This window comes from Elephas maximus, chromosome 11, assembly GCF_024166365.1.
Source record: "Elephas maximus indicus isolate mEleMax1 chromosome 11, mEleMax1 primary haplotype, whole genome shotgun sequence".
Lineage (NCBI taxonomy): Eukaryota > Metazoa > Chordata > Mammalia > Proboscidea > Elephantidae > Elephas > Elephas maximus.
Window position 1 is genome coordinate 87,978,533 of NC_064829.1, and position 25,873 is coordinate 88,004,405.

Here is a 25,873-nt window from a genome sequence, read left to right on the forward strand (position 1 = left end):
CCCCATTACAGCTTGATAAATACTGACTTAAGGAAATCACAGAGGGAGTGGGAGTCGATAATTTCTGTGCCTATTAAGCTTTGCTATCTGGTAAGAGATTTGGGAACAATACCTGATATTATTAGCAGTGGAGCTTCATATACCAGGGAAGCTAAGCATTAGGTCTCTTGTCTGTAAAAAATAATATAAATTATATTATTATTATAATAATATAATAATATAATTTTTTACAATCTTGTTAGGTGCTATCAAGTGGATTCTGACTCACAGTGACCCCATGTGACAGTAGACCTGCCCCATAGGGTTCTCTAGGCTGTACTCTTTTAAGAGCTTGGCTGCTAAACAAAAGGTTAGTTCGAATCCACCAGCAGCTCCTTAGAAGCCTTATGGGACAGTTCTGCTCTGTTCTATAGGGTCGCTATGAGTTGGAATCGACTTGACAGCAAAGGGTTTTTTAATCTTTAAAAGAGCAGATCGCCAGGTCTTTCTCCTAAGGAGCTGCTGAGTGGGTTCGCACCACCAACCTTTCCTAGCAGCTGAGCGCCTAACCATTTGTGCCATAAATATGAACTGAAATGATACCTCGAGAGCGCTCAGCTCTGAGACAGACACAGAGCACCGACCTCAGGAAGCGCCTACTGCTAATCGCAGCTACCATGATCTACCATTGTATAGAAAGGCAAACTGAGGTTCGCGATGCCACAGCTTACCCAGGCCCAGTGGTTAAGAGTTCCGCTGCTAACCAAAAGGTGGGCAGTTAGAATCCACCAGCCCCTCTTGAAATCCTACGGGCGTTTCTACTCTGTTCATTAGAGTCGCTATGAGTGGAAATTGACTCCAAGGCAATGGGTTTGGGCTTGGTTCTGGGATCAGCCTAGGTAGCGGTGGTGGGGAAGGGTTGGCCGGGGGCCCGACGGTACCGCCCGCCTTGCCGCGGCCTCGGAGAGGAGCGGCTATGGCCGGTCCCCGATGTCGTGGACCGGGAAATGGCGGTTGCGGGCAGGGGGACGGAGATCACCCCGCGTCAGGAGCGCCTTCCTCGGGGGCACTTCCGTCTGAGACAGGAAGTGAGCCCGCGCGCGCCGCCGCCCGGAACTACAACTTCCAGCAGCTCCCGCGGCGCGTCCTGGTCGATGCCGGGGGAGCGGTCGCCATTGTCCGGGGCCGGGGTGAGGCCGCTGCTGCGGCGGAGGGGCAGCCGCCGCTACTGAAGGTTTGGAGGCTTGCGAGAGCGGGCGGATAGAGGCAGGCGCCTGCGATCCGGGCTGGCGCCCCGCAAGGGCAGGTCGCACACCCCTTGCGCCTGCCCCTTCCTCGCCAGCGCCCTCCCGTGTCCCTCGGCCCCCTTCGGCCCTCAGATCGTCCCGCCACCTGCCCGCGCCCCTTCCCCGGACTCGCCGCCTCGCCCGGCAGGGCGGACCCCGGTGAGTCGCGCACACCGGGCCTGGCGTTTGTTCAGGGCCATCGGCCCCTAGCGCCTTTGTTCCCCAGCCCGCGCGCTGGGGACCCGAGCACACTGGGTCGGACCTCGGCGCGGGACAAAATCCAAACGGCCCCGGAGAAGGGACCCTGCAGAGGGACAGGTCCCCTGCGAACCAGGTAGGGTCGGCCCTTTGCTATTATGAGCATCAGGTCTGTCGGGATGGCGGAGGAAACCTGGGGCGGGAGGCCAGGGGTTCCCGGGAAAAATAAATGGCCGAGCGCCCAATAAGCAGGTGATGAGGACGCCTTTCAGACAGTTAACGAGCATAACTACCTTTTGTTCCGGGCAGGCGTTTCTCATCCGAGCCCGTTAACATAAAGTGCTGACGGACGTCAAACGTGGGATGGGAACAGCCACTGGTGACGTTAACCAAGCAGTGACCGGACGATTTTGTCAGGCTGCAAGCAACTGTGCAGAATAATACTGTTCGCCTTCTCTGGGCTTTGGTGCAAACCCCTGAGCTCTGGGGCTCAGTGCGCCCGGCTTTCTGACTCTTCGGACTCTGCGTTTTGTGTCGCGCTGTGGCTTCCATAGCTTCCAGTGAGAGGTGAATTTTCGGCTTGCAGAAGAAGACAGGCTTGGACCTGGTAGGTTTTGCAGGTAGATTTTTTTTTTTTTTCTAAAGATAACATTCATGTAACATAAAGTTCACCATTTTAACCATTGTAGCGTGTACAGTTTAGAGGTTTTAGTATGTTTGTGTAACCATCATTGCTATCTAATGCAGAACGTTTTTATCACTCCAAAAAGAAGAAACCGGGTACTCAATAAGTAGTCACTCCCTATTTCCCCCTGCCCCCAGCCCCTGGCAATCACTAATCTGCTTTCTGTCTCTGTGATAGATTTGCCTAGTCCAGATGTTCCACATAAACAGACTCACACAATATATGATCTTTTGTGTCTGGTTTCTTTCATTTAGCACAGTGTGTTCAGCATCAGTACTTCATTCCTTTTTATGTCTGAATAATATTCCATAGTGTAGATAATACCCCGTTTTGTGTATTCATCAGCTGGTGGACGTTTAGTTTGTTTCCACTTTTCGGCTATTATGAATAATGTTGCCATGAACGTCCACGTATAAGTTTTTGTTTGAACATATGGTTGCATTTCTCTTGGATATATACAATAAAACCTGTAAAAGCCAGAACCTGTGTAAGGTGCAAACCTGTCAGAGAAAGAAAACTCAAATGTTTTCCACTAAAGTGAGCAACAGAATAGTGGTAGGACTGCACCCTGTCAGAGGTGGAAAACTTTTGAGACCTGACTCTCACGGGTTTCTATACATACGCACGCGCACACGCATGCTCATCACACCCAACTTTTGAGACCTGGCTCTCACAGGTTTCTACACACACACACACACACACGTACACGCCCATCACACCCTGGCTGTCACAGGTTTCTCTATGCACGTGCACACACACACAAATACACAGAATTGAAATTGCTAGGTCATATGGTACTCTATGTTTAACTTTTTGAGGAACTGTTGAACTTTTCCTCCATGACTATTTTATATTTCTACCAGCATTATATGAGGGGTACAGGTGGATTTACAATGATTTTTGTCAAATCAACTAAAAAGTGCCATGACGGCTGTCTCTTAAGCCTATAAATCAACTTGAGAGCAGTTGACAAATTTCTACCCTCTCTTGCAAGATTTTGCTCTTTTTCACCTTATTCAAGTTACCCTTCATTTCCTCTAGGAAATCTGTTATGTCTTTGATGTATAAATTATATTTTCTTATAATGTTCCCTAGGTGTGTTTTGTTGCTTCTGTGGTTGGGGTCCCTTCTTTGTCCTGACTGAGTCATCTGTAAGAAAAGACAACTTTATTAATTTTTCCTTTTTGTCATTAGGTTGGTATCACCTGAATCCCATTCTCCTGGGCAAGCGCTTTGTTAACCAGTCGTGTGGATGGCGGCCATCAACCCATGGGCCTCCTGGGGTGAGTCCACATCTTGTGTGTTCTAGGACCCTGAGGTTGACCTCTGCCAGCAGTGCTCTGCTTCCGCTAGGGGTCAGAGCTGAGGATGGATGGAGGGCTTTGGGGGAAGAAGAGGGTCTTTCTGTCTTGTTGCAGTGTTGGAACTGAGGGAGATCGAAAAACTTGGTTGCTGGTGAAAGGTGAAAATTGGTGTAAAAGAAAGCATAAAATTTCTGTATATTTTGTAGTTGTCTCCTGAGAAGTTTTGCCAGCTCTTAAGATATTATCCATTACTTCGTGTAGTTTCTTGGAAGACAACTAGAACGTGTAATCAAAATGTTTTCTCCGCCACTGTCATGTTTCTTACCTTTTTTTAAATTTCAGTTTTATAGCATTGTCTAACTCAAAAACAGTTACAGTGAAGTTTTGGGTATTGATTTGTTAAAGACAGTAAGAAAGTGCCCTTCTCTTACTACTTACATTTTTAAAAAATTAAGTGAATGTTATCATTTATCAGATGTCTCTTCAGCTATTGAAAGTTTCTGTTCTTCATTGCCCTGTGGCTATATTATATTGCTATGTGACCCAGCTGTGTGTTTCTGGTATAAATCCAGTTTTATTATATTGGATGTATTTAATGTGCCCTCGGCTCTGTTTATGGGACTTTGTCATACCGATTTTCTATTTCCTTGCCTTTAGTTACTAGGTTTGCTGTTATGGTGTCTTACCTTGTCCTAACCTGATCCTCTTGTGCAGGTGCCCTTATGGACCAGTCCTGGGGAATGGCAGCCATCAGCCCGTGGACCTCCTGGGCCGAGTCCACATCCTGCATCCCCATTGCCTGCCGTGGTGTGGCCTCTACCAGCAGTGACCTGCTGCAGCCAGAGGCCAGAGTCAGGGAGCCGGGTGAGGACTTCAGGGCAAAGGGGTCTGGTTGAGATCTGTCTCAGAGCAGAATTGGAACAGGGGCGATTGAGAAGCTTTGCTGGAGGATAAAGTGCAGGGGACATTTCCAGGACAGGGTGCACAAGAATGAATGGAAAGACTGCAAACAGTCCCAGGCCTACTTCTCACACTGTAGCGGGATGGTGAATGGCTCAGGTGCTTAGATAAACTCCTTATCTTCTCTGAGCCCCCTTCCCTTCAACCACAGTACAGGAAAGTGGGCTTTTCCCTTGCCCAAGGGAGAAAGACAGCCGTCCTTCTATGGGTGCCCCCTCCTCCGCCCCAGGAAGAAGGGCTCATGGGTGCCTTTCCAGCAGGAATAGCTGCCCCTATGACTTCTCTCTTTTCCCTCAGCTCTGTATCCGAGGGACCCTGCCTGGCCTGTGGAGGGGACCCCCGAGGAGGAGAGGAGGACTGGCTGGCTCCCACCATACCAGGTCCAGGTGAGACAGGGCTTTTGATTTTTTGTGAAGGGCCTTCCTTCCCGTTCCCAAAGGGTGAGTGTTCAGGTTCCCCAGCCATCCCAGTCAATGTGATTCCTCTGTTTATAAGAACTAAACTTGGGGCAGCGAGGAAGTCAGCCCAAAGTTTATCAGAATCTATCTGTAGCATGGAATTCCTGTAATTATTTCCCAGGACCTGAAATATCTCTATCAACCAGGCCCGTCACGGTCCTGCACCCATGCTGTGCCTTGGGGTTGTTTCTGGGAATGAGGGGCAGCCTCCTCCCGTCTTCACTCCTGTGTTCAGTTCCTGATCTGGGCTGAGCCTGTGCTGTGAGCTCCGTGCTGGGAGGGGCAGGGACAGGTTGGAGCCCTTGTGCTGAACAGCTCCCAGACCCCTTTCCTGGCTTGCTCACTCAACTCTGGCCTTGTGTGACATAGCCAGAGACCCATAAGGGAGGCCTGAGTCCTGGACCTGTGGTGCCTAGGGAGGTAGGTAGAATCTGTGGAGTTCAGCAGAGGCAAAGAGCAGGTGGGGCCATGTCACTGTGGATGGGAAGGGTGGCGGGAGACAAAGCATTGAGCCAGGAGCTGAAGGGGAGTGCCAGCAGGTGGGCATGGCATGGTGACTGAGGTCCTGGTCTTCTGTAGCACCATGGGGTGTATTTAGAGGGGCAGGGTGTGCACCGCATGACCAGTGCCCAACAAAGACTGAACTCAGAGTTAGGTTACAAAGGCCAGGAAGAGCCCGGCCTGCTCCGGAGCTCGGCTCCATCCTGGTGGTGACTGGTGCCCAGGGTCCAGAAAGTAGTTGGAAAGCTCCCTCTGGCAGGGGGTTGTGGGGAGAAGAGGGCTGTGGGAAGCAGGTCTATGTTTCAGGCTTCAGGCTGCCCAGGGCCTTGGGGGCATGGGAAGGGAGGAAGACCTGAGAGGTATGAGGAGGTCATAATGGGGGCGGGGGGAGTAGCTATCCTCCTCCCCAGGTTTCCTCGCCAGAGAGAACCACTTTAAAAAAATTTTTTTTCTTATAATAGCTTTGTTGAGATATAATTCACATATTTAAAAAAAATTCATCCATTTAAAATACACGATTCAGTGGTTTTTTGTGTATTCACAGAGTCATGCAACCATCAACATGACCATTTTCCAGAACATTTTCATCATCCCTGAAAGAAAAGAAACCTCATGCCCATTAAGCAGTCATCTCCCATTCTCTCTCCCCCAGCCCCTGGTAACCACTAATCTACCCTTTGTCTCTCTGGATTTGCCTCTTGTGACACTTCATATGAGAGGAATCCCATAATATGTGGTTCTTTGTGTCTGGCTTCCTTCACTTAGCATAATGTTTTCAAGGGTCATCTACGTTGTAACATGTATCAGCACTTCATTTCTTTTTATGGCGGAGAGACAGCCACTTTTAACTTTGTTTTCAGTTTCTTAGGGTTACCTCCGTATTTCTAAGTGAGAGAAATCTACTTAGAATCTACTGAATCTACTTAATTCATCAAATTTACCTTCATCAAATTTACATATACTCTACTAAGTAATTACCCAGCTCTGAGTGATGAAGAAAAATCCTTTCATTACTATTTTAGATGTTTTACTGGTATGTTAAAATAATGAATCATCCAAATGTGAAGTACTGTGATATAAAAATAGTAATCAAGTCTCTTCCTAACTTTATGCCTCCCCTCCAAGATTAAAAAAAAAAAAACCCCACCGTTTTAAAGCTCACAGGTGTCATGCAGTGTCAGTATGCCATCACCTTGTGGCAGAGCTGTTGTCCCCAGCAAGCACAAGGGCCAGAACATGATAAGGGTGGTGGTTGTCTGGCATCAGAACTTCATGCTGTAACGTTTGCTACTTTTAAACTGTACGATCATTTTTAGATCCTCTAACAATCTTCAGGGAAGCTAGGCTAGGCTGAAAGATGGTCCCCTGAGTCAGTCAGTTGGGAACAGAAGTTAGCAGTAATAAAATGCTATGAATACCCCCTACTAACTCCTGAGAACATAAATGCTGAGAAAATAAAAAGAATTAAAGTAACAATACCTTCCATTGTCTGAAGAGTTGTGATTTCTGAGAACCTGCTCCTGGCCCCTCCTCACACTCACTTTGGATTTTTCCCTGTGATAAACCCAGACTTGAATCATGTGAGTTTTGAATTAGGCCTTCAGTAACACAAATGAAAGCCCGGAGTCTCTTTCTTGTTTCCTCCAAGTTAAACATTTACCAAAATAATTGCCTGGTGAAACGTCAAATGCTGTTTATCCATCACTATCTGAATCTTGTCTGTTCTTTAAAACATGTCGGATGGTTTTTCAGCTAGTGGGAGCCTAGATCGATTATTTTGGGGAATAGGGAAAATAATGTGTTCCCAGCCCATCTAAAAACCCCAGCTAGCCTCCCCAAATATCTTGACCCCTCTATAACATACCAGTATGGAGTACTATGCACTCATCCCTGGTAGTACTCGGGTGTGTACAGTCTAGTTATGTTTTCCTTCTGCTCTGCAAATGGCTTGCATGGAAATATTAACAAACAACAAATACTACCTTAAAGGCCATCTGAACTGCCCCTAGCCCCTGTTAGAAGGGAAACCCAGGTTCCATGAAGGGGTCAGCCCTGGAGGATTGGCAGGAATAAGGGGACAAGATCCCATGGGAGCCTTTCTAGGAGACCTGCCCTCCTCTCTCACCTTTCACATGGTGTAAACCTGCACTGACGTGTTAGCAGATTCCATCAAGTACTCTCGGAGCCCTAGATGACGCTTCCACGTCTGTGCAAAGTCGTACGTTCAAGAATGTGCATAAGAACATCTGCAATTCGTTGTAGCAGATGATATTGGAAAGTGGGAGTTCTGCTAATGAGAGCTGCCTGAGGGGTGGAAGAGCATCCCCCGCCAGCAGTGGCCTGCCACTGGTCACCCTAAAACCAAATTACATACTGAAACCTGCATTACTGTCCACGCTGCCACAGAGAGCCCCTCTTCTCTGTATGGCTGTTAGAGTAAATGTCCGTCTCCCCCACATCTTCCTGCGGTTTTGTTTCCCAGCCTTTTGGCTTTGCATTTTCCTTTGCAATTCTAGGTTGAGAGCATTCATAGTGTCCCTCTTGTCATCTCTAAGACCTCTATGATTTTTTCAATGCTAGAAATGTTTCTTTTTGTTAAATTTTTATTTTGACAAATTTCAAAAGTACAAAAAAATGTTCAAACACTGTCCCAATCCCTTGGAATTAACAGTTAATTTTTTATCATATATTTTGCTTTGTTTTCATTTTTAAAATAGTCCCCACTCATATTCTCTTGCCACCCCAGAACAGCTGCTCTGGTAGATTTGGTGACACGGCTAATCCATTTTTATACTCTTCTGTAGATAATAAATTATAGGTATAATTTAGATATACAGTATTCTATTTTCTAAAAAACAACTTGTTCTACATGTAGCTTTTCTACAGCGTTCTTTGTTCATTCAGGGTCAACTTTGAGATCCATCTGTGGTGACCGATGTAGGTCAAGTTCATTCCCTTTGCACTGCCAGGTAGTATCCATCTGAGAAGTGTAACTCTTGTATTCATAGTTTCTATGGATGAGCTTGTTATCCCCTCCCCCACCCTAATTTTTTTGCTATTCTAGCTGAAGTTTCATGAACAGTTTTGTGTGTATCACTTTGTGCACATGTATAAGAGTTTATATAGGCATACCCCTAGAAATAGAGTTTTGCTGGATCTTAGGGCGTGTGTTTTCAACATTGCTAATGCTGCCCTCTGGCCCCCTGAAGGGGCAAAGCTGGCTCTCGCCCTGTTCGGAGAGTTCTCATCTCCCTGCATCCTTGCTGACCCTGGGCATCATGCCTTTTAGTTTTCGCTTATATCAAGACTAAAGAGTTGAATTGCATTATTATTTTAATTCGCTCTTTCTGATTGCTGGTGAAGTGAACATTTTTTCATATGTTTATTGGCCATCTATTTCTCTGTCTCCCCTCCCCCAACACCGAGTGTCTCTCTCATTCCATAGATGTCTGTGCATTCACATGCATCCTGGGTCTGGATTTTTTGCCATCAGTAAATTACCTTCTCCCGGTCCAAGGCTTGTCTTAACTTTGTGGTGTCTTTTATTGGTCAAATTGTTTCTCAGTAAGTTTCTGTCACGTGTGTCCATCTTTGTTAATGACTGGTATTTTTTGAGTTTTTTAAAAGAAGTCTTTATTTTTTTTTTCTAATTTTTATTGTGTTTTAAGTGAAAGTTTACCAATCAAGTCAGCGTCTCATACAAAAATGTATTACACCTTGCTATGTACTCCTAGTTGCTCTTCCCTTCATGAGATAGCACACTCTTCTCCACCCTGTATTCCCTGTGTCCATTCAGCCAGCTTCTGTCCTCCATTGCCTTCTCATCTCCCCTCCAGACAGGAGCTACCCACAGAGTCTCAAATGTCTACTTGAGTCAAGAAGCTCACTCCTCACTAGTATCATTTTTTATCTTATAGTCCCGTCCAATCTCTGTCTGAAGAGTTGGCTTTGGGGATGGTCCCCAGTTTTGGACTAACAGAAGGTCTGGGGACCATGACCTCTGGAGTCCTTCTAGTCTCAGTCAGACCATTAAGTCTGGTCTTTTTACTAGAATTTGAGGTCTGCATCCCACTGCTCTCCAGCTCCACCAGGGATTCTCTATTGTGTTCCGTGTCAGGACAGTCATGGGTTGTAGCCAGGCACCATCTAGTTCTTTCAGTCTCAGGCTCATATAGTCTCTGATTTATGTGGTCTTTTCTGTCTCTTGGGCTCATAATTACCTTGTATCTTTGGTGTTCTTCATTCTCCTTTGTTCCAGGTGGGCTGAGACCAATTGATGCATTTAGATGGCCGCTTGCTAGCATTTAAGACCCCAGATGCCACTCACCAAAGTGGGATGCAGAACGATGACACAGATGTCCCCTGAAACCATGGTCCCCAGGCCCCCACTACTATGGCCTTCGAAGCGTTTGGTTTATTCAGGAAACTTCTTTGCTTTTGGTTTACTCCAGTTTTGCTGACCTCTCCTGTATTGTGTGTTGTGTTTCCCTTCACCTAAAATAGTTTTTGTCTACTGTCTAATTAGTGAATACCCCTCTCCCTCCCTCCCCCACCCCATAACCATCAAAGAATATTTTCTTCTGTGTTTGCACTACTTCTTGAGTTAAGTCTTTTTAAAAATCGTTTCTTCCTGTCCTTTTCCTTTACATTCTTTTTCTGGGGCCTTCTATTACAGGGTTACTGTAAGTCAGAATTGACTCAAGGACAGTGGGTTTGGTTTCTGTTAGACAGTGTGCCTCTTGAATTGACTCTTGTGCCTTCTAGCTCTTCATAGTCTATGTCTTTTGTATTTGTTGGTGGTGGTGGGTTGAGGTCTGGCAGGTGTATCCTTAACCACCATGGAGCTCTTTTTGGGGCCTTCTGTTAGATGGTGGCCCTCCTGAACTGACTGCTGTGTCTTTTATCCAATCCGTGTATTCTGAGAACTCTTCTGTGTTCTCTCAGAGAGCTGCTCTGGTAGCATCCTGCCCATTTTATCCTGAAACCCCTTCTCCAGTCTGAGATTCGAAGAACAAGAATTACAGCTCTTTGAAAGTTGGATTCAGCTGCTACCTGGATTCAGTGTCTTAGCCACTGAGTTTGGTCTTTCTAAATGCCTGTCTCCCCTACAAACACAAAAGTAGAACATGAACCCCATATTAGTTTCCTGTTGTCACTGTAACAAGTTATCACAAATGGAGTGGCTTAAAACAGCATGAATTTGTTCTCTTAACATTCTGGAGGCCAGAAGTCTAAAATGGGTGAGTGGGGATATGATCCTGCTGGAGGTTCAAGGGGAGAATCCACTTCCTTGACTTTCTCAGCTTCCAGAGGCCACCTGTATTCCCCAGCCCCTTCTTGCACCTGCAAAGTGCATCACTCCAACCTCTGTTTCTGTTGTCAAAGCTCCCTCTCTGATTCTGGCGCTCCTGCCTCCCTGTCTTCACTTAAAAGAATGCATGTCGTTTCACAGAAGTTCCTGGATGGTGAAAACACTTGGCTGGTAAACAAAAGGTTGGAGGTTTGAGTCTACTTAGAGGTACCTCAGAAGAAAGCCCTGGCAGTCTACTGAAAAATCAGCCAGTGACTATGGAGCCAAGTTCTACGCTGACACACATGGGGTCACTATGAGTCAGGGTCAACGAGACAGCAGTTGATGGTGGCAGTGTGATGACATTGGGTCCACCTGGACAATCCAGGAAAATCTCTGCATCTGAAGATCCTTAATGGCATCTATAAAGTCCCTTTGTAACATCAGGTGACAGTCACGGGTTTCACAGGAGCCGTGGTGGCAGAGTGGTTAAGTGCTTGGCTGGTAACCAAAACGGTGGTTCGAACTGACTAGCTGCTCTGAGGGAGAAAGATGTGGCAGTCTGCCTCCATAAAGATGACAGCCTTGGAAACCCTATGGGGCAGTTCCACTCTGTCTTATAGGGTCGCTATGAATTGGAATCAACTTGATGGCACTGAGTTCACAGGTTTCAGGGATTAGGATGGACATCTTTGAGGGTCCACTCTTCAGCCTCTCACAACCCCCACATTCACCAGCTTCAACAACCTCCATCTTTCACCTTTCTGCCTTTTCATCTATCCCTTTGCAACCTTTTTTGTTTAAAGTAGAATATTTTAAAGCAGATCGTAGATGTCATATCATTTCACCTGTACTTAAGTGTATATATCTAAGAGGCTTAAGTGTTTTGAAAAACATACCCACAATACCTTTATCACACTCAACAAAATTAACAGTAATTTCTTAATATCATATAATACACAGTCCATGTTGAATTTTGCCTGATTGTCCCCAAAATGTCTTTTTTCAGTTGGCTTGTCCAAATCAGGATCCATACAAGGCCTACAGATGTTGCATGTGCTTCATATGCTGAAGAAACTAAGCCATATGTCTTGTGCGTCTGCCTCATTTTACTGTTGTGAGGTCATTGAATAAGTTCCTCCATTCCCCTCATCTCCTGTAACCTGAGGGGGTGGGCACTGATTAGAGTCAGGTTCAGTGTTTCGGCAAGAGCATGTCATAGGTGGTACTGGGTCCTTTGGACTGCCTTGCATCAGGAGGCACATGTTGCCTGGTTGTCCTGTTTTTAGATCATCAGATGGGTTAGTGGGTATAGGTCTTGTTAGCCTGACTCCTCCGTTACGAAGTTCCCTGCTTTTCGCCTGTGGTTTAGCAGCCATTGACTGCCAATGTCCATTAGTCTATTAAGGGTCGCAGAATCATTCTCTAAGGATTTCATTCCTCCTGCATCTATTAGAGAGGAGCCTTGGTGGTGCAGTGGTTAAAGCACTTGGCTGCGAACTGAAAGGTCGGCGATTCCAACCACCAGTTGCTTTATGGGAGAAAAATATGGCAATCTGTTTCTGTAAAGACTTAAAGCCGTAGAAACCCTATGGGACAGTTCTACTCTGTTCTGTAGGGTCGCTATGAGTCCAAATCAACTTGATGGCTGTGGGTGTTTGAGTTTTTTGGTATCTATTAGATATGATTCTTCCATCTGTTCCTTTTTAAATGTGAAAATGGATATCCCAGGAGTATCTGGGTGGGGCAAACGGTTAAGCGCTGACTACTAGTTGAGAGGTTAGCGGTTTGAACCCACCCAGAGGCACCTTGGAAGATAGGCCTGGAAGTCTGCTTCCAAAATGTCACAGCCATGGCAACTGTATGGAGCAGTTATATTCTGTCAAATGGGGTCATCATGAATTGGAGTCGACTCAACAGCACCGAGCAGCAACAACAACATGGTTATTCCACTCGTGTCTTATGAACAGTGGGAAGTGAATTTGTGGCTCTGTTCACCAGCTTGACAGAAAAGCCAGGGTGTGGGTTTGGGCCTTGTTAGGGTTAGGTGAACTTTGAAGCTGTCTAAGTAGATGCCATTCCCCAGGATGAGGTTAGGTAGCATGAAAGGAACACAGGGCCAGAAGCGCCTGGCAAGTAAACACGACCTCCCACCTGATTCCGTATCTGTGAAATACATCAAGCCGTGTGCACACTTATGCTTTGTATACTTGTCTGCCCTTATGTTACACTGAAATTAAAAGTTTACCAAAACATGAAGAAGCAGCAGCCATCAAGAAATTTGAGGTGAGGGCAGTTCTGTAAGAGGCAGACCAAGACACTGGCAGTGATGAGTTCAACGCTGGGGAGGGTTTCATAGAGGGGAGGTGTGGTCAGTAGTTTTAAATGCTGCAGGAGGTCGAAGAAAGGGAAGATGGGTATTGACCTTCGGCTTAGTAGTCACATGTCATCAGCGATCTTGGTGAGAACCTGGAGAATGTAAGAGTCATAATGCATGCTCATTGCCCCAGAATGCTTCAGTATAGATCAGCAAAAAATGATGAATAAAAAGAAAATTTTTCAAATGTCAAGAAACAGAAACATGGGGGTAATGAGGGTGGAGAAGGGACTGTAGCTGGGTGAAGGCTGAAAGACGAGGAAGGGGAGAGAGTGAGGGTGGACACCACCTTGAAGGAGCTTGACTATCTGTCTGGAGTGTCTGGACTGCTGATGTGGGTAGAAGAAACAGACATTTGTATAGGCTGTTCAAAAAGGGGATGGGAAGATACAGGAGAGAGATGACTTCTGATCCCATGTGCTTTCTGAAGAGGTGGGATACAGAGATGGGAGGTTTAGCCTTGGACAAGAGAATGGCTCATCTTTCTCAGGCCTCCAGGAGGCTAATCTTGTTGGGTATCAGCAGAGTTGATTCTGGGTTAAGGGATCAGTGGAGCCTTTTATCCCTATCTCCCTGTAAAGGTAGAAGGGGAACAGTTTGGACTATGGAGTAAAACCTGATACATTGAAGATCCAGCTATTGTGTGCCACCGAGTCATTTCCAACTCATAGTGACCCCATGTGACAGAGTACCAGTGCTCCTTGAAGACCCAGCAGTGTGGGCTATGTGTTTACCCAGATCAGATGATGAGCTCAATTTACAAGCCAGGACCAGCAGGGACAGAAAAGGAGCCCATGAGAGAGACCTTGTGCAGGTAGAAGTGGTAGCGTAGGCTGGGAGGGGAGGGAGAGAGGGCCTGCAGAGCAGAGCAGTGGAAACCATGCACTTTGCAGGTGCAACATTCAGGGTATTGATTCTGCAGTGACACTAAGATGGACTAGAAAGCAGTTTCCAGACTGAAGGGAGGACTGGGATGTGCCAGACAGGCTATATTTGCTTACAAGTGAGCTGCAGGGTTTGTGTCACAGCTCACCCCCACCACGAGGAAAAGCACTCGCCCCTCCCCACCCCAGAATGCCAAGGTAGCTGAGGCTCATGCTGACTGCTTATCAGGATGGTAAGGGGTACCCAGAAAACCCTGTTACTATGGAGTTGATTCTGACTCATAGCAACTCTATGGGACAGAGTAGAACTGTCTGATAAGGTTTCTAAGGAGCATCTGGTGGATTCGAACTTCCGACCTTTTGGTTAGCAGCCGAGTTATTAACCACTGCGACACTGCAGCTCCAGTGAGGGGCACATTCATTACAAAAGTCATACTTACGCTGTAATTCAACTTCCCTTCTAGTACCCTAGTGGACTGTTCCTGGTTCTTCCTAACAGCTTCTCTTTGGGCTGTTAGAACTCAAGTGCTTCTGAGAACAACTGTAACTGATTGTCTTGGACCCAGGCTGTTCTGTGTGGTCCCATCTCACCCTCGGCTCCAGCTCTTGGAATGGAATCTTTCCCTCTCTGGCTAGGAAGACAGCCCATCAGAATTCAAATTATCCTTCCAGACTCTAGATCCATATGTTGAACAGCAAAGACTCCAGCCCTAGAGTCTCTGGCTAACAACTGGGGCTCATAGCTTCAGGCCTGTACACCTGTTTTTACCAAGGGCCAAGGCTTTGTTATTGTTGTTGCCATGCAGTCAATTCCATCTCAGGGCAGATCCACGAGTTGCAGAGCAGAACTGCTCCATAGAGTTTTCAAGGCTATGACCTTTCAGAAGCATATCACCAGGCCTTTCTTCTGCAGTACCTTTGGGTGGGTTTGAACCACCAACCATTCAGCTTGTAATTGAGTGCTTAACTGTTTGTGCCACCCAGAGATTGCTCTACTTTACTAAGTGTCTGGGTTTCCAGCAAAGGAAGGGGTGTTGCCCCGTGAGAGTTCTGTCTATACCAGCTGTTATATGACTTGGGCAGGAGTCTTCAGAGAGACCTGCTCATCTTCAAAGTGGTTGTTTTAGGTTCCTAATTCCCTAAGGCAGCCCTCGTGGTGCAGTGGCTAAGTGCTCGGCTGCTAATGGAAAGGTTGAGGGTTCAAATCACCAACTACTCCGTGGGAGAAAGATGTGGCAGTCTGCTCCCATGAAGATTACAGCCTTGGAAACCCTATGGGGCCATTCTACACTATGAGCCGGAACGAAGTCAACAGCAGTGGGAGTGCATGGATCCCAAACATGGGGTCTTGGGTGGCTCCTAATGAAACCTGACCTGTATTGGTCAGAACCTTGAGCATAGCCAGTGCAGTCTCTCTACAGCTGGTCTGCTCTCTCTTCTCTCCTGTAAGCCTCACTCCACCCTAGTAAACACTGGAGGGGGTAGTCCCAGGTTGAGGAGGAACATGTATGTCCTTTTAGGAACCAGTGACCTTCAAGGATGTGGCTGTGGACTTCTCCCAAGAGGAGTGGGGGCAGCTGGACCCTGTTCAGAGGACCCTGTACCGCGATGTGATGCTGGAGACCTTCGGGCATCTGCTCTCTGTGGGTAAGGCAGGTGCTGCCCATGTAAAGGAGGCTGTTCCTACTGCAATGCTTTCAGCTCCTCCATGGTTAAAAGCCCGCAGGGGCCTCTGGAGGGCTGAAGTGGTCTTGGGCACTGGGATTCAGGGGTGAAATTCCTAATGCTTTTGAAGCACGACGTGGGACAGACTGTGCTGCTTCTGCCAAAGTGAAAAGTCGCAGTAGAAGAGTAGGCAAAGGAAGCTTCCTTTGGCTGTCCTAAAGCCACATTATACAAGTCCTATGTTTTTCCTGTATGTGTAGGGAATGAAATCACCAAGCCTGAGGTTATCTCCCTGTTGGAGCAAGGAGAAGAGCCATGGACTGTGGAGAGAGGATTTCCTCAAAGCACTTGTTCAGGTGAGAGCAGGCTGTGGCCTCAAGTGTAACCAAGGAACTTTGCACGAAGCCCTCTTTATTTCAGAAACAGGACAAGGGTGTGAGGAATTATCTGTCTCAGATACATTCAAAATTCCCTTTGCATCCCTCTCCCTTCCTGTATTGACTTCTTGTTGATTCAGAGCAAAGACACCCCACCTCATTGATAAGGTACCTTTCCCCTAGGCTGTAGTTCTTCCCCTCACCATCTGCTTTCCTGATGCCTCTCATATTCTCTGCTGTCTCTTTCTCTAAGATGACTATCTTAGTCTCCTAGTGCCGCTGTAACAGAAATACAACACTGGGTGGCTTTAAAGGGCAGAAATTTATTTTCTCACAGTTCAGGAGGCTGGAAGTCTGAATTCAGGGCACCGACTATAGGGAAAGACTGTGTTGGCTCTAGGGAAAGATCCTTGTTTCTTTCAGCTTCTGTAGCCTCAGCATTTCTCAGTTCCTTGGTGATTTTCACATGACCTCTATTTTCCCCTGTTTGTGTACGCCCCTCAAAGATGTCTGCATCCTAATCCCCAGAATCTGTGAATACAGCACCTTTTTGGGAAAGGGGACTTTTTAAATGTGATTAAGATCTTGCAATGGGGAGAGTGTCCTGGGTTATCCAGGGTACTTATAAAGAGCGAGGTAGGAGGGTTAGAGACACAAAGAAGAGATGGGACAACAGAAACAGAGATAGGAGTGATGCTCTTTGAAGATGAAGGGAAGCAGGAGGCCAAAAGACGCTGAAAAAGGCAAGGAAACAGATTCTCCCCTGGAGCCTTGAAAGGGGGCGTGGCCCTGTTGATGGCCCTTCACTTAGCCCAGTGAAGGCAGTTTTGGACTTCTGACTTCAGAACTGAAAGATAATAAATTTGTATTGTTTTAAGCCACAGAGTTTGTAGGAATTTGTTATAGCAGCAATAGGAAATGAGTACAGACTGCTTCAGTCATTGGAACACTGATACTTCAACAGTGATGATAGTAGCTTGCGGATATTGAAAGTCTGCCATTTGACAGGCATTTCACTAGATTCATTATTTCATTTTATCATCAGAAAAGTCCTGTAATGATAGTAGCAGAGACATTATTTAAATACTGATTACCAGACTATCACTCTTGTGTCTGTTTCATCACAATATGCTCTCTTTCAAGTCTATCTCTGTGTCATTGTTTTAGATTTTTTTTTTGTAGTGGTTAGAAGAGCTGTAACTTTGGCGGGGGGCGGTATTTAAAATATGATGGTATTTGTCTTTTGGGCTGATGAATTTTCCATCATTGATTGGAGTCTATGGAATCACATACTTACGTAGATAATATCCTTGTTTGAAGCCTGGCTTGGTGATGCTTTCTCTTTATGCCATCCCTTCCTTTTTTTTGGTAGGCAAATGTGATGTCAAACTATGGGGGTAGTAGGGATATTATTACATAGAAATGAACTAGGATCCTATTTAATAATTTAAACACAGGTTGCCAAGGGCCTGTGTGTTCACCTACCTTTTGTTAAACCTGTTATTTTTTAATTTTTTTTACCTCGTTGTTGTTAGTTACCATCAAGTCAGTTCCAAGTCATGGCAGCCTGAAGTGTGTACAGAGTAGAACTGTGCTCCATAGGGTTTTTAAAGCTGTGTTCTTTCAGAAGCAGATTGCCAGGCCTGTCTTCTGAGGTCCCTCTGGGTTGGTTTAAACTGCTCACCTTCTGGCTAGTAGCTGAGTATTTAACCATTTGCACCACCAGAGACCTTTTTTACCTTAATAGCATTCAGTGTTACCTTTGTATCAGGAGTCCCCAAGACCACCCCGAGGTTTGGTGATTTCTTAGAAGAACTCACGAAGACTCAAAAGTTGCTATAGTCATAGTTACAGTTTATTACAATGAAAGGCTAGAAAGCAACATTAGCAATGGGAAAAAGCACATGGAGTAGTTTCAGAGGAAACCAGATGCACATTTCCAAGAGTCCTCTCCCAGCGGCGTCACATAGGAAACACTTAATTCCTCTAGCAATGAGTTGTCACAATAGATGTATAGTGTCATCTACCAGGGAAGCTCACCTGAGCCTGGAAGTCAGTCAGGAAGATACACAATGCCTATGTGACCGCTTCAGTCACTGAAGCTCCAGACTATCAGAAGTAAGTCAAGTGTTCACCATAAACGACATTGTTTATGTAGACTGTCAGGTGAAATTAGTACAATGTGCTTCAAATCCTTGAGCGTGCATAACACTTTTATCTCTTAGAACATTCCAAGACCTCAGTTCCTAGGAGATGACCAAGTAAAAGTCCTGAAATAGGCCTGCTTGGAAATATACAGTGTTTGAGCAGATCAGGCAAGCTGAGTTACCTCCTGAACACCGTTATTCTGACCTCCTATTCAAGTGCGTAATAAAAACTAATAAAACCTAGACGGGTTTTATTATTTTATTACACACTTTGTGTTCTAGTTAGCTACTTTTGTTGCCTATTCAGTACTCTCCTCTCCCTTTTATGATCTTTTCTTGGGTTACAAGTTGTATTTGAAAACAAATTCAGAGTTGCCCCTTTGATATTGTGGACAGTAAATCTCACCATTCCTACTCTTTTCTTAGAATTTATTTCTCTGTGTTCTCATAGCTTTTAAAAATTACTATTCTTGTTTATTATTTCAGAATGGATAAGAAGTATTGAAAGGAAAGCTTTGATCCCAACACAAAGCATTTTTGAGGAAGAACAATCCCATGGCATGAAGTTGGAAAGATACATATGGGGTGATCCTTGGTTCTCCAGGGTAGAAGTCTTGGGATGCGAAGATCAATTAGAAATGTACCACGTAAACCAGAGTAGAGCTATGAGGCAAATGGTCTTCATGCAAAAGCAGGTACTGTCACAAAGAGGCTCTGAATTCTGTGAACTTGAGTCAGACTGTAGCCAGAGCTTAAACATTGTTCCATCTCAGAGAGTTTCTCAAATAGAACATATCTATAAACCTGATACACGTGCTGAAAGTTGGAGATATAATTCATCCATAATGTATGCAGATAAGATTACTTGTGAAAATAATGATTATGGAAAAGCCTTCTACCAATCCATTCAGCCTGTCCACCCTGCAAGAATACAAACTGGAGATAATCTCTTCAAATGTACTGATGCTGTTAAATCTTTCAATCAAATAATACATTTTGGTGATCATAAGAGAATTCATACTGGAGAGAAACTCTATGAATATAAGGAATGTCATCAAATCTTTAATCAGAGCCCATCATTTAATGAACATCCAAGATTCCACATTGGAGAAAACCAATATGATTATAAAGAGTATGAGAATATCTTTTACTTCTCATCTATCATGGAACATCAAAAAATTGATACTGTAGAGAAAGCATATAAATACAATGAGTGGGAGAAAGTCTTTGGGTACGATACATTCCTTACTCAACATACAAGCGCTTACACTGCAGATAAACCCTATGAGTATAATGAATGTGGGACATCTTTCATCTGGAGCTCTTACCTTATCCAACATAAGAAAACTCATACTGGAGAGAAACCCTATGAATGTGATAAATGTGGAAAAGTTTTCAGGAATCGTTCAGCCCTTACTAAACATGAACGAACTCACACTGGAATAAAACCGTATGAATGTAATAAATGTGGAAAAGCCTTTAGCTGGAATTCTCATCTTATTGTACATAAGAGAATTCATACAGGAGAGAAACCTTATGTATGTAATGAATGTGGCAAATCTTTCAACTGGAACTCTCACCTTATTGGACATCAGAGAACTCATACTGGAGAGAAGCCTTTTGAATGTACTGAATGTGGGAAGTCTTTCAGCTGGAGCTCCCATCTTATTGCCCATATGAGAATGCATACTGGAGAGAAGCCCTTTAAATGTGATGAATGTGAAAAAGCTTTTAGAGATTATTCTGCCCTTAGTAAACATGAAAGAACTCATTCTGGAGCAAAACCATATAAATGTACTGAATGTGGAAAATCCTTCAGCTGGAGTTCCCATCTTATTGCCCATCAGAGAACTCATACAGGAGAGAAACCCTATAACTGCCAGGAATGTGGAAAAGCATTCAGAGAACGCTCAGCCCTCACAAAACATGAGATCATTCATTCTGGAATTAAGCCTTATGAATGTAATAAATGTGGAAAATGCTGCAGTCAGATGGCTCACCTTGTTAGGCATCAAAGGACGCATACTGGAGAGAAGCCCTATGAATGCAATAAATGTGGGAAATCCTTCAGCCAGAGCTGTCACCTTGTTGCTCATCGGAGAATTCACACTGGCGAGAAACCCTATAAATGTAATCAATGTGAAAGGTCCTTTAACTGTAGCTCTCACCTTATTGCACACCGGAGAACTCATACTGGAGAAAAACCGTACAGGTGTAATGAATGTGGGAAAGCATTCAATGAGAGTTCTTCACTTATTGTACATCTGAGAAACCATACTGGAGAAAAACCGTACAAATGTAATCATTGTGAGAAAGCTTTCTGTAAGAATTCATCCCTTATTATCCATCAGAGAATGCATAGTGGAGAGAAACGTTTTATATGCAATGAATGTGGGAAAGCCTTTAATGGTCACTCAGCCCTAATTCAACACCAGAGAAATCACAGTGAAGAGAAACTCTGTGAATTGAATTGATGGGAGATTTTTCTTTTATTCTACCTTTGATAACACATTGAGGGAAAAAATGCGCATGTATAGTCAGAGGGAAATTTTTTTCAGTAAGAATTTGGTAAGAGTTCTCCCTTTATTAGCTAGCAGAAAATAATCTTAGAAGAAACCCTATGAAAAGAATAAGTGAAAGCTTTCAGCAGTTTTCATCTTTATTAAGCAATTAATAAATTAGAGTGAAGAAAACTTGCCGTATTGTCCACCAGAAGTCCATACTTGAGGAATATGACAGTAGGAAATGAGGCATTTTTGAGAAAGACTTCACCTATTTCTGGATCAATGTGCAATGTTAAGGGAAAAATCTTAGGAAAAGTGTTTCAACTGGAAATACACTGTTTTGCATCAAACTGGAGGACTGGATGGAAAGCTTTACAATAACAATTTGTGCATAATTATAGAAATAACAGATTTTGCTATTATAAGGGGATGGTCTTGGTTCCCTTTAAGGCATAGAATAAAAGGCACAGAATATGGAATACTAAATTTGAGTTTATGAAAAAAAAAGTTGAATGGGGTGTTTACTGTTGATCAAGATTAACCTCCTTAGAAAAGCTTAGTAAATGAGATTACTAATGGTGGAAAGGTTATTGCCTGGAAGTATAAGAGACTATTTTGTGTTGTTGGAACAAAAAGTGGTAATAACCTGGAGTGTCAGTGTCCATTGTTTGTTCATACCTACCTTGTTGGGTGATTAGTTTGTAATTTGTTTTAGACAGTCACTATAAATTACAGTTATGAAAAGTACATCATGTGAAGAAATGAAAAGAACACAGTTGTATATACGTATCTGCTATAGCAAATCTAAAAAGTATATGTGGATAAGGACTGGAAAGGCCCAATGAGAAATTAACCCAGTTATGTTTTTGTTTCAGTTGTACAAACATATATAGCACTTAACCCGTGCCAGGCATTGTTTTAAATGCTTCACAAATATTAACTTATTCACTCCCCTTAATCCTATGAGATAGTTACTATTATTATCCCAATTTTACAAGTGGGGAGATAGAAGTAGAGATGTTAAAGAACCCACCCAAGGACACAGGTAATAAGCAGTAGAGCTGGGATTCAGTTTGGCTCCAGAGTTCATGTTCTTAATCACTGTTACGTTGCCTCTCCAGTGATTTTTTTTTCCTTTTGTTCAGTGTTTCTGTAGTAGAGATTTGATAATAAAAATCAATAAAACCCTAAGCAAGGAGAAATAAAGTTACCTGGTTCCTGCATCTCAAAGGATTTGTGGTAATATGAGAGTAAGCTCCCTCTGGAATTTGAAGAACACTGAATTGGACATTCAGAATCACTGCATTTTCTGGGACCTGGGCTTCCTAAAATTTTATCACCCACAACCTTGAGGATTATGGGGGAGGAGGGACTGGTGGACTCACTGGAGGTTTGGACCTTAGGAATGCCCCTTTTTGGCTTTAGAATGCGCCTTGTGGAGTAGAATGCAAGGGTTTTTTTTGTCTGTCTTTCACACAAACACTGAGTACGGGGCACCATTAAGATCTCCGTTGAATGCAGTGTTTTTTTTTTTTTTTTTTTTTTTTCTTTATCTTCTTCAGGTGAGAAGGTTGTCTGATAGAATTCAGAAGGGAAGGGAGCTAACTAGTTCACCACCTGGAGTGAGAAAGTCTCAGTGCTCATAGGGGCCAGATGGGCCACAGGGCTTGGGTGGCATATTTTCAGTTCACAAATATTTTTTAAAATAGGGCTATAACTAAAGGCCAAGGATCCTTCCTGCATAGACTTCCAGGGTATTAGAACTCCAGAGTACATAATGTTCATCTGATTTTTGAGGGTCAGTGGTAGAATCTTTGCCTTAGATGAAGGAGACCAGGTTTAATTCCAGCCAGTACACCTCACGCACAGTCACGGCTTGTCTGTCAGTGGCGACTTGTGTGTTGCTATGATGCAGAACAGGTTTCACTAGCACTTACAGACTAGGATGAGCTAAGAAGAAAGGTCTGGCAATCTACTTCCGAAAAATCAATGAAAACCTAATGCATCACAACAACCCGAGCCCCATCATGGGCATGTTGCAGGACCGTGCAGTGTTTGTTGTGCGTAGGCGTTTCTAAGATGATTTCATTGCTTTTGCTATTAGAAACTTATCTCCCTGCTGCCTCAGTGAGTCTTCCTGTGTCTCACCACTGCCGTGGCTTGAGAATGCCCCAAGTAGTGAGCAGAGAGGAGGTTGTCCACAAATAACATGGTATGTAAATAGGTCATGCTATAACCATTCTAGTTAAAAATCGTTCTAACTCAGAACATCTTTGTTTTCATACATGTGGGAATTAGTTCACTCATCATAAGTTGACTGTATTCTAGCTATTAGAGAATGCATAACCCACTGGTATTAGAAATAGCAGAGGGGGTGTGTGGAGGGTAGGGAAGGGTGGTGAAATTCAGACACAAAAACCAGCTCTGAGGATGCTGATGCTCTGACTCAAAAGGTGGTGGTTTCATCACAGCTGCAACTTGGGGACAGGTACAAATACAGAACAGAAACAGGTGAATTGTGAGGTGTGAACATCCAAGTTTGGTCCATCGCGAGAGGACAACAGTTTACAGAACTAAGCTTGTTTGTTTGTTCATTCATTCATTCATGTATGCATTCCCTCGTGAAGGATCTCCTGTATGTGGGACTCCATGTTAGGCTATCCAGGGACCACGGTTCCACAGGGAAGATGTAGTAATTTTTATTTTGTGAAAATAATATGACCACAAACTTCGCAGCATTAATCATTGCACAGGAGGTAAATTAATGAATTCTCACTTGGCAACTACATTAGCTTACGTTTATAGTTTCTTTCCCTTCTAAAGACAGTTTTAAATAATTGCACAAGTAATAACTTTTCTCACTGATGATTAACTTAGAAACAGCACAGTTAGATTAATGAGTGATAAATCAGAACTTATAAGGTATATATCTGCACAAAACTTACCTGTTGGTACATTTGACAGGATTTTCAGTGGGTATTGAAGACTGCTTCTTAATAGAAGAAATATTTTATTAACTAAATCAAAAAAGTTAAATTATTGCAACACAATGACATTTAAAAAATACCAGGAATCTTTATGCATACAAATGGGAAAACATTCAACACATGGCATATTACTTACAGTATGCTTGGCTTGATTATGCAAACTAATTTTTAAGAAATGCCTTCTTACACTTCCTTACACTACAGAGGTAAGTCTGCTAAGATCAGCTTAAGATTTCAGTTTTACACTGCAAGCCAAAAAAATGTTCAAAACATTCAAGGAACAAAATATGAACTTTGAATTAAAAAAAGAAACTGAATAGTAGCATGTAAAAAGTAAACAGTGTAGTTAGTCATAAAAAAGGGAGACATAAATGATTGTAATAATGAAAGATAAAAATGGTCTGTAAGGAGGCGGGGCCGAGATGGAATAGCCAGACGCTTCCTGCAAATGCTGTTACTACAAAGACCAGAAAAAACAAGTGAAACAATTATACTTATGACAACCTAGGAGCCCTGAACATCAAAGGCAAAGTTAGAAAATGGACTGAGCAGCAGGGTGAGAGACAGTTCAGAAGTGGAGAGGAGTTGCCGGACCTGAATCGCTGGGATCCCTCAGGCACCATTCCCGGGAGTGGCTGCAGGTGGCTGATAGTAGCATTTGGCCACAGTTTCTGCAGGGAGAAGCAGCCAGCCACACAGCCTACTCACACCTCTGGAACCAGAGAAGAATGGCGCTCTCAGCAAAAGCTAAGTACTTACGTATATTTTACTGTGTCTCCCACCCGCAAGCTGACTTCAGTGGCTGTTGATTTCCCTGGGCCTGAGATAGGCCCTGTTGAGCGCCTGGAGCCATCCCCCAGACCTTGGAGAAGGAATAAATTCAGAACTGGGGAAAAAGATAATTTGCCAGCTCCACTAACTTGGGGAGCTAAGGACAGAAGTGGCTCCTGTCCAGGCATAAACGGTCCGTGGACTTTGAATACCTTTCCCCACTGCATGGACATGTGTGGGCCTATTTCAGGAGAATAGGCCCTTGTTGGCAGACTACAACTGTTTCAGCTGTACGGTGGAGAGGTGGATGTTTGACACCGCTTTGCCTATTAAACAGGGTCCTCACCTACCCGGATCAGGGGCCTAAGGACTGGTATCTCCACTCAGGCCACTCAGACACCTGTGACAGGGGTCCAAGGATAACTGGTACCTGCCAGTCCTTACAACCAAAAACAGTGTGTGCCCATGGTCTGTCTGCAGTACACATCCACCTATATGCTCTAGGGAAGAGGGATGTGCTTTCCTCAGAGACACTTGAGGGATGATTCTCAGCCCCCTACCTTGTTCAGAACGTGACCACCTGCTGCAACCAGTTACTGGTACCTACACCAATCACCCCTGCCCTCTAAGACTGTAGGACAAAGCATGTACCACACACTTGATGATCAGCGAGCTGGACACCTGAGCTGAATTCATACAAGAAAAGTGAATGGACTCCTAGACTGATATACCAGATAGCAGCTCTAGCCATCTGGTGACAGGACCTCAAAGCTCCAAAGGTGAAAATGATCAAACTAGCTCACTCAAGCAACCCATTTGGGCATATCAAAACAAAACAAAGCAAGAAGCTATGATACAGTAAGCAAACATAAAATAATACAATAACATAGATAGCTCAGAGACAATAGTCAATATCAAGTTACATAAAGAAACAGACCATGATTGCCTCAAAAAGCTGTTAAAAACAAAGAAACAATGAATCTTCTGGATAAAGGTGCCTTCCTGGAATTACTGGATGCAGAATTCAAAAGATTAATACACAGAACTCTTCAAGACATCAGGAACAAAACTACGAAGCAGATCAGGAAATACTCAGAACAAGCCAAGGAACACACAGATAAAGTAGCTGAAGAAATTAAGAAGGTTATTCAAGAACATAGTGAAAAATTTAATAAGCTGCAAGAATCCATAGAGAAAGCAATCAAATTCAGAAGATTAACAATAAAATCACAGAATTAAACAACTCACTTGCAAGTCAGAGGGGGAGAACTGAGCAAGTGGAAGGCAGAATTGGTGAACTTGAAGATAAAACACTTGGCACCAATATAGTTGAAGAAAAATCAGATAAAAGAATTTTAAAAAAATGAAGAAACTGTAAGAATCATGTGGGACTCTATCAAGAAAAATAACCTACAAGTGATTGGAGTACCAGAACAGGGAGAGATAACAGAGAATACAGAGAGAATTGTTGAAGATTTTTTGGCAGAAAACTTCCCTGAT

General features: G+C 44.0%; 1 protein-coding gene across 5 annotated transcripts; it reads left to right on the forward strand.

The window, feature by feature from the left end:
* Positions 1–1,017: 1,017 nt before the first annotated feature.
* ZNF606 (zinc finger protein 606) lies at positions 1,018–22,887 on the forward strand. 5 transcript variants are annotated; one of them, XM_049900385.1, is made up of 8 exons: positions 1,018–1,424; positions 1,773–2,070; positions 3,343–3,431; positions 4,167–4,316; positions 4,710–4,798; positions 15,443–15,569; positions 15,848–15,943; positions 18,598–22,887. In XM_049900385.1, the coding sequence occupies exons 3-8, from the start codon at positions 3,401–3,403 to the stop codon at positions 20,583–20,585; spliced, it is 2,481 nt and encodes an 826-aa protein (XP_049756342.1). In that variant the 5' UTR covers positions 1,018–1,424; positions 1,773–2,070; positions 3,343–3,400; the 3' UTR covers positions 20,586–22,887. The 5 variants fall into 5 exon arrangements, with proteins under 5 accessions (XP_049756342.1, XP_049756341.1, XP_049756340.1 ...); XM_049900384.1 differs by having other exon boundaries at positions 1,024–1,599; positions 1,773–2,083; XM_049900383.1 differs by having other exon boundaries at positions 1,046–1,599.
* The last annotated feature ends 2,986 nt before the right edge of the window (positions 22,888–25,873 follow it).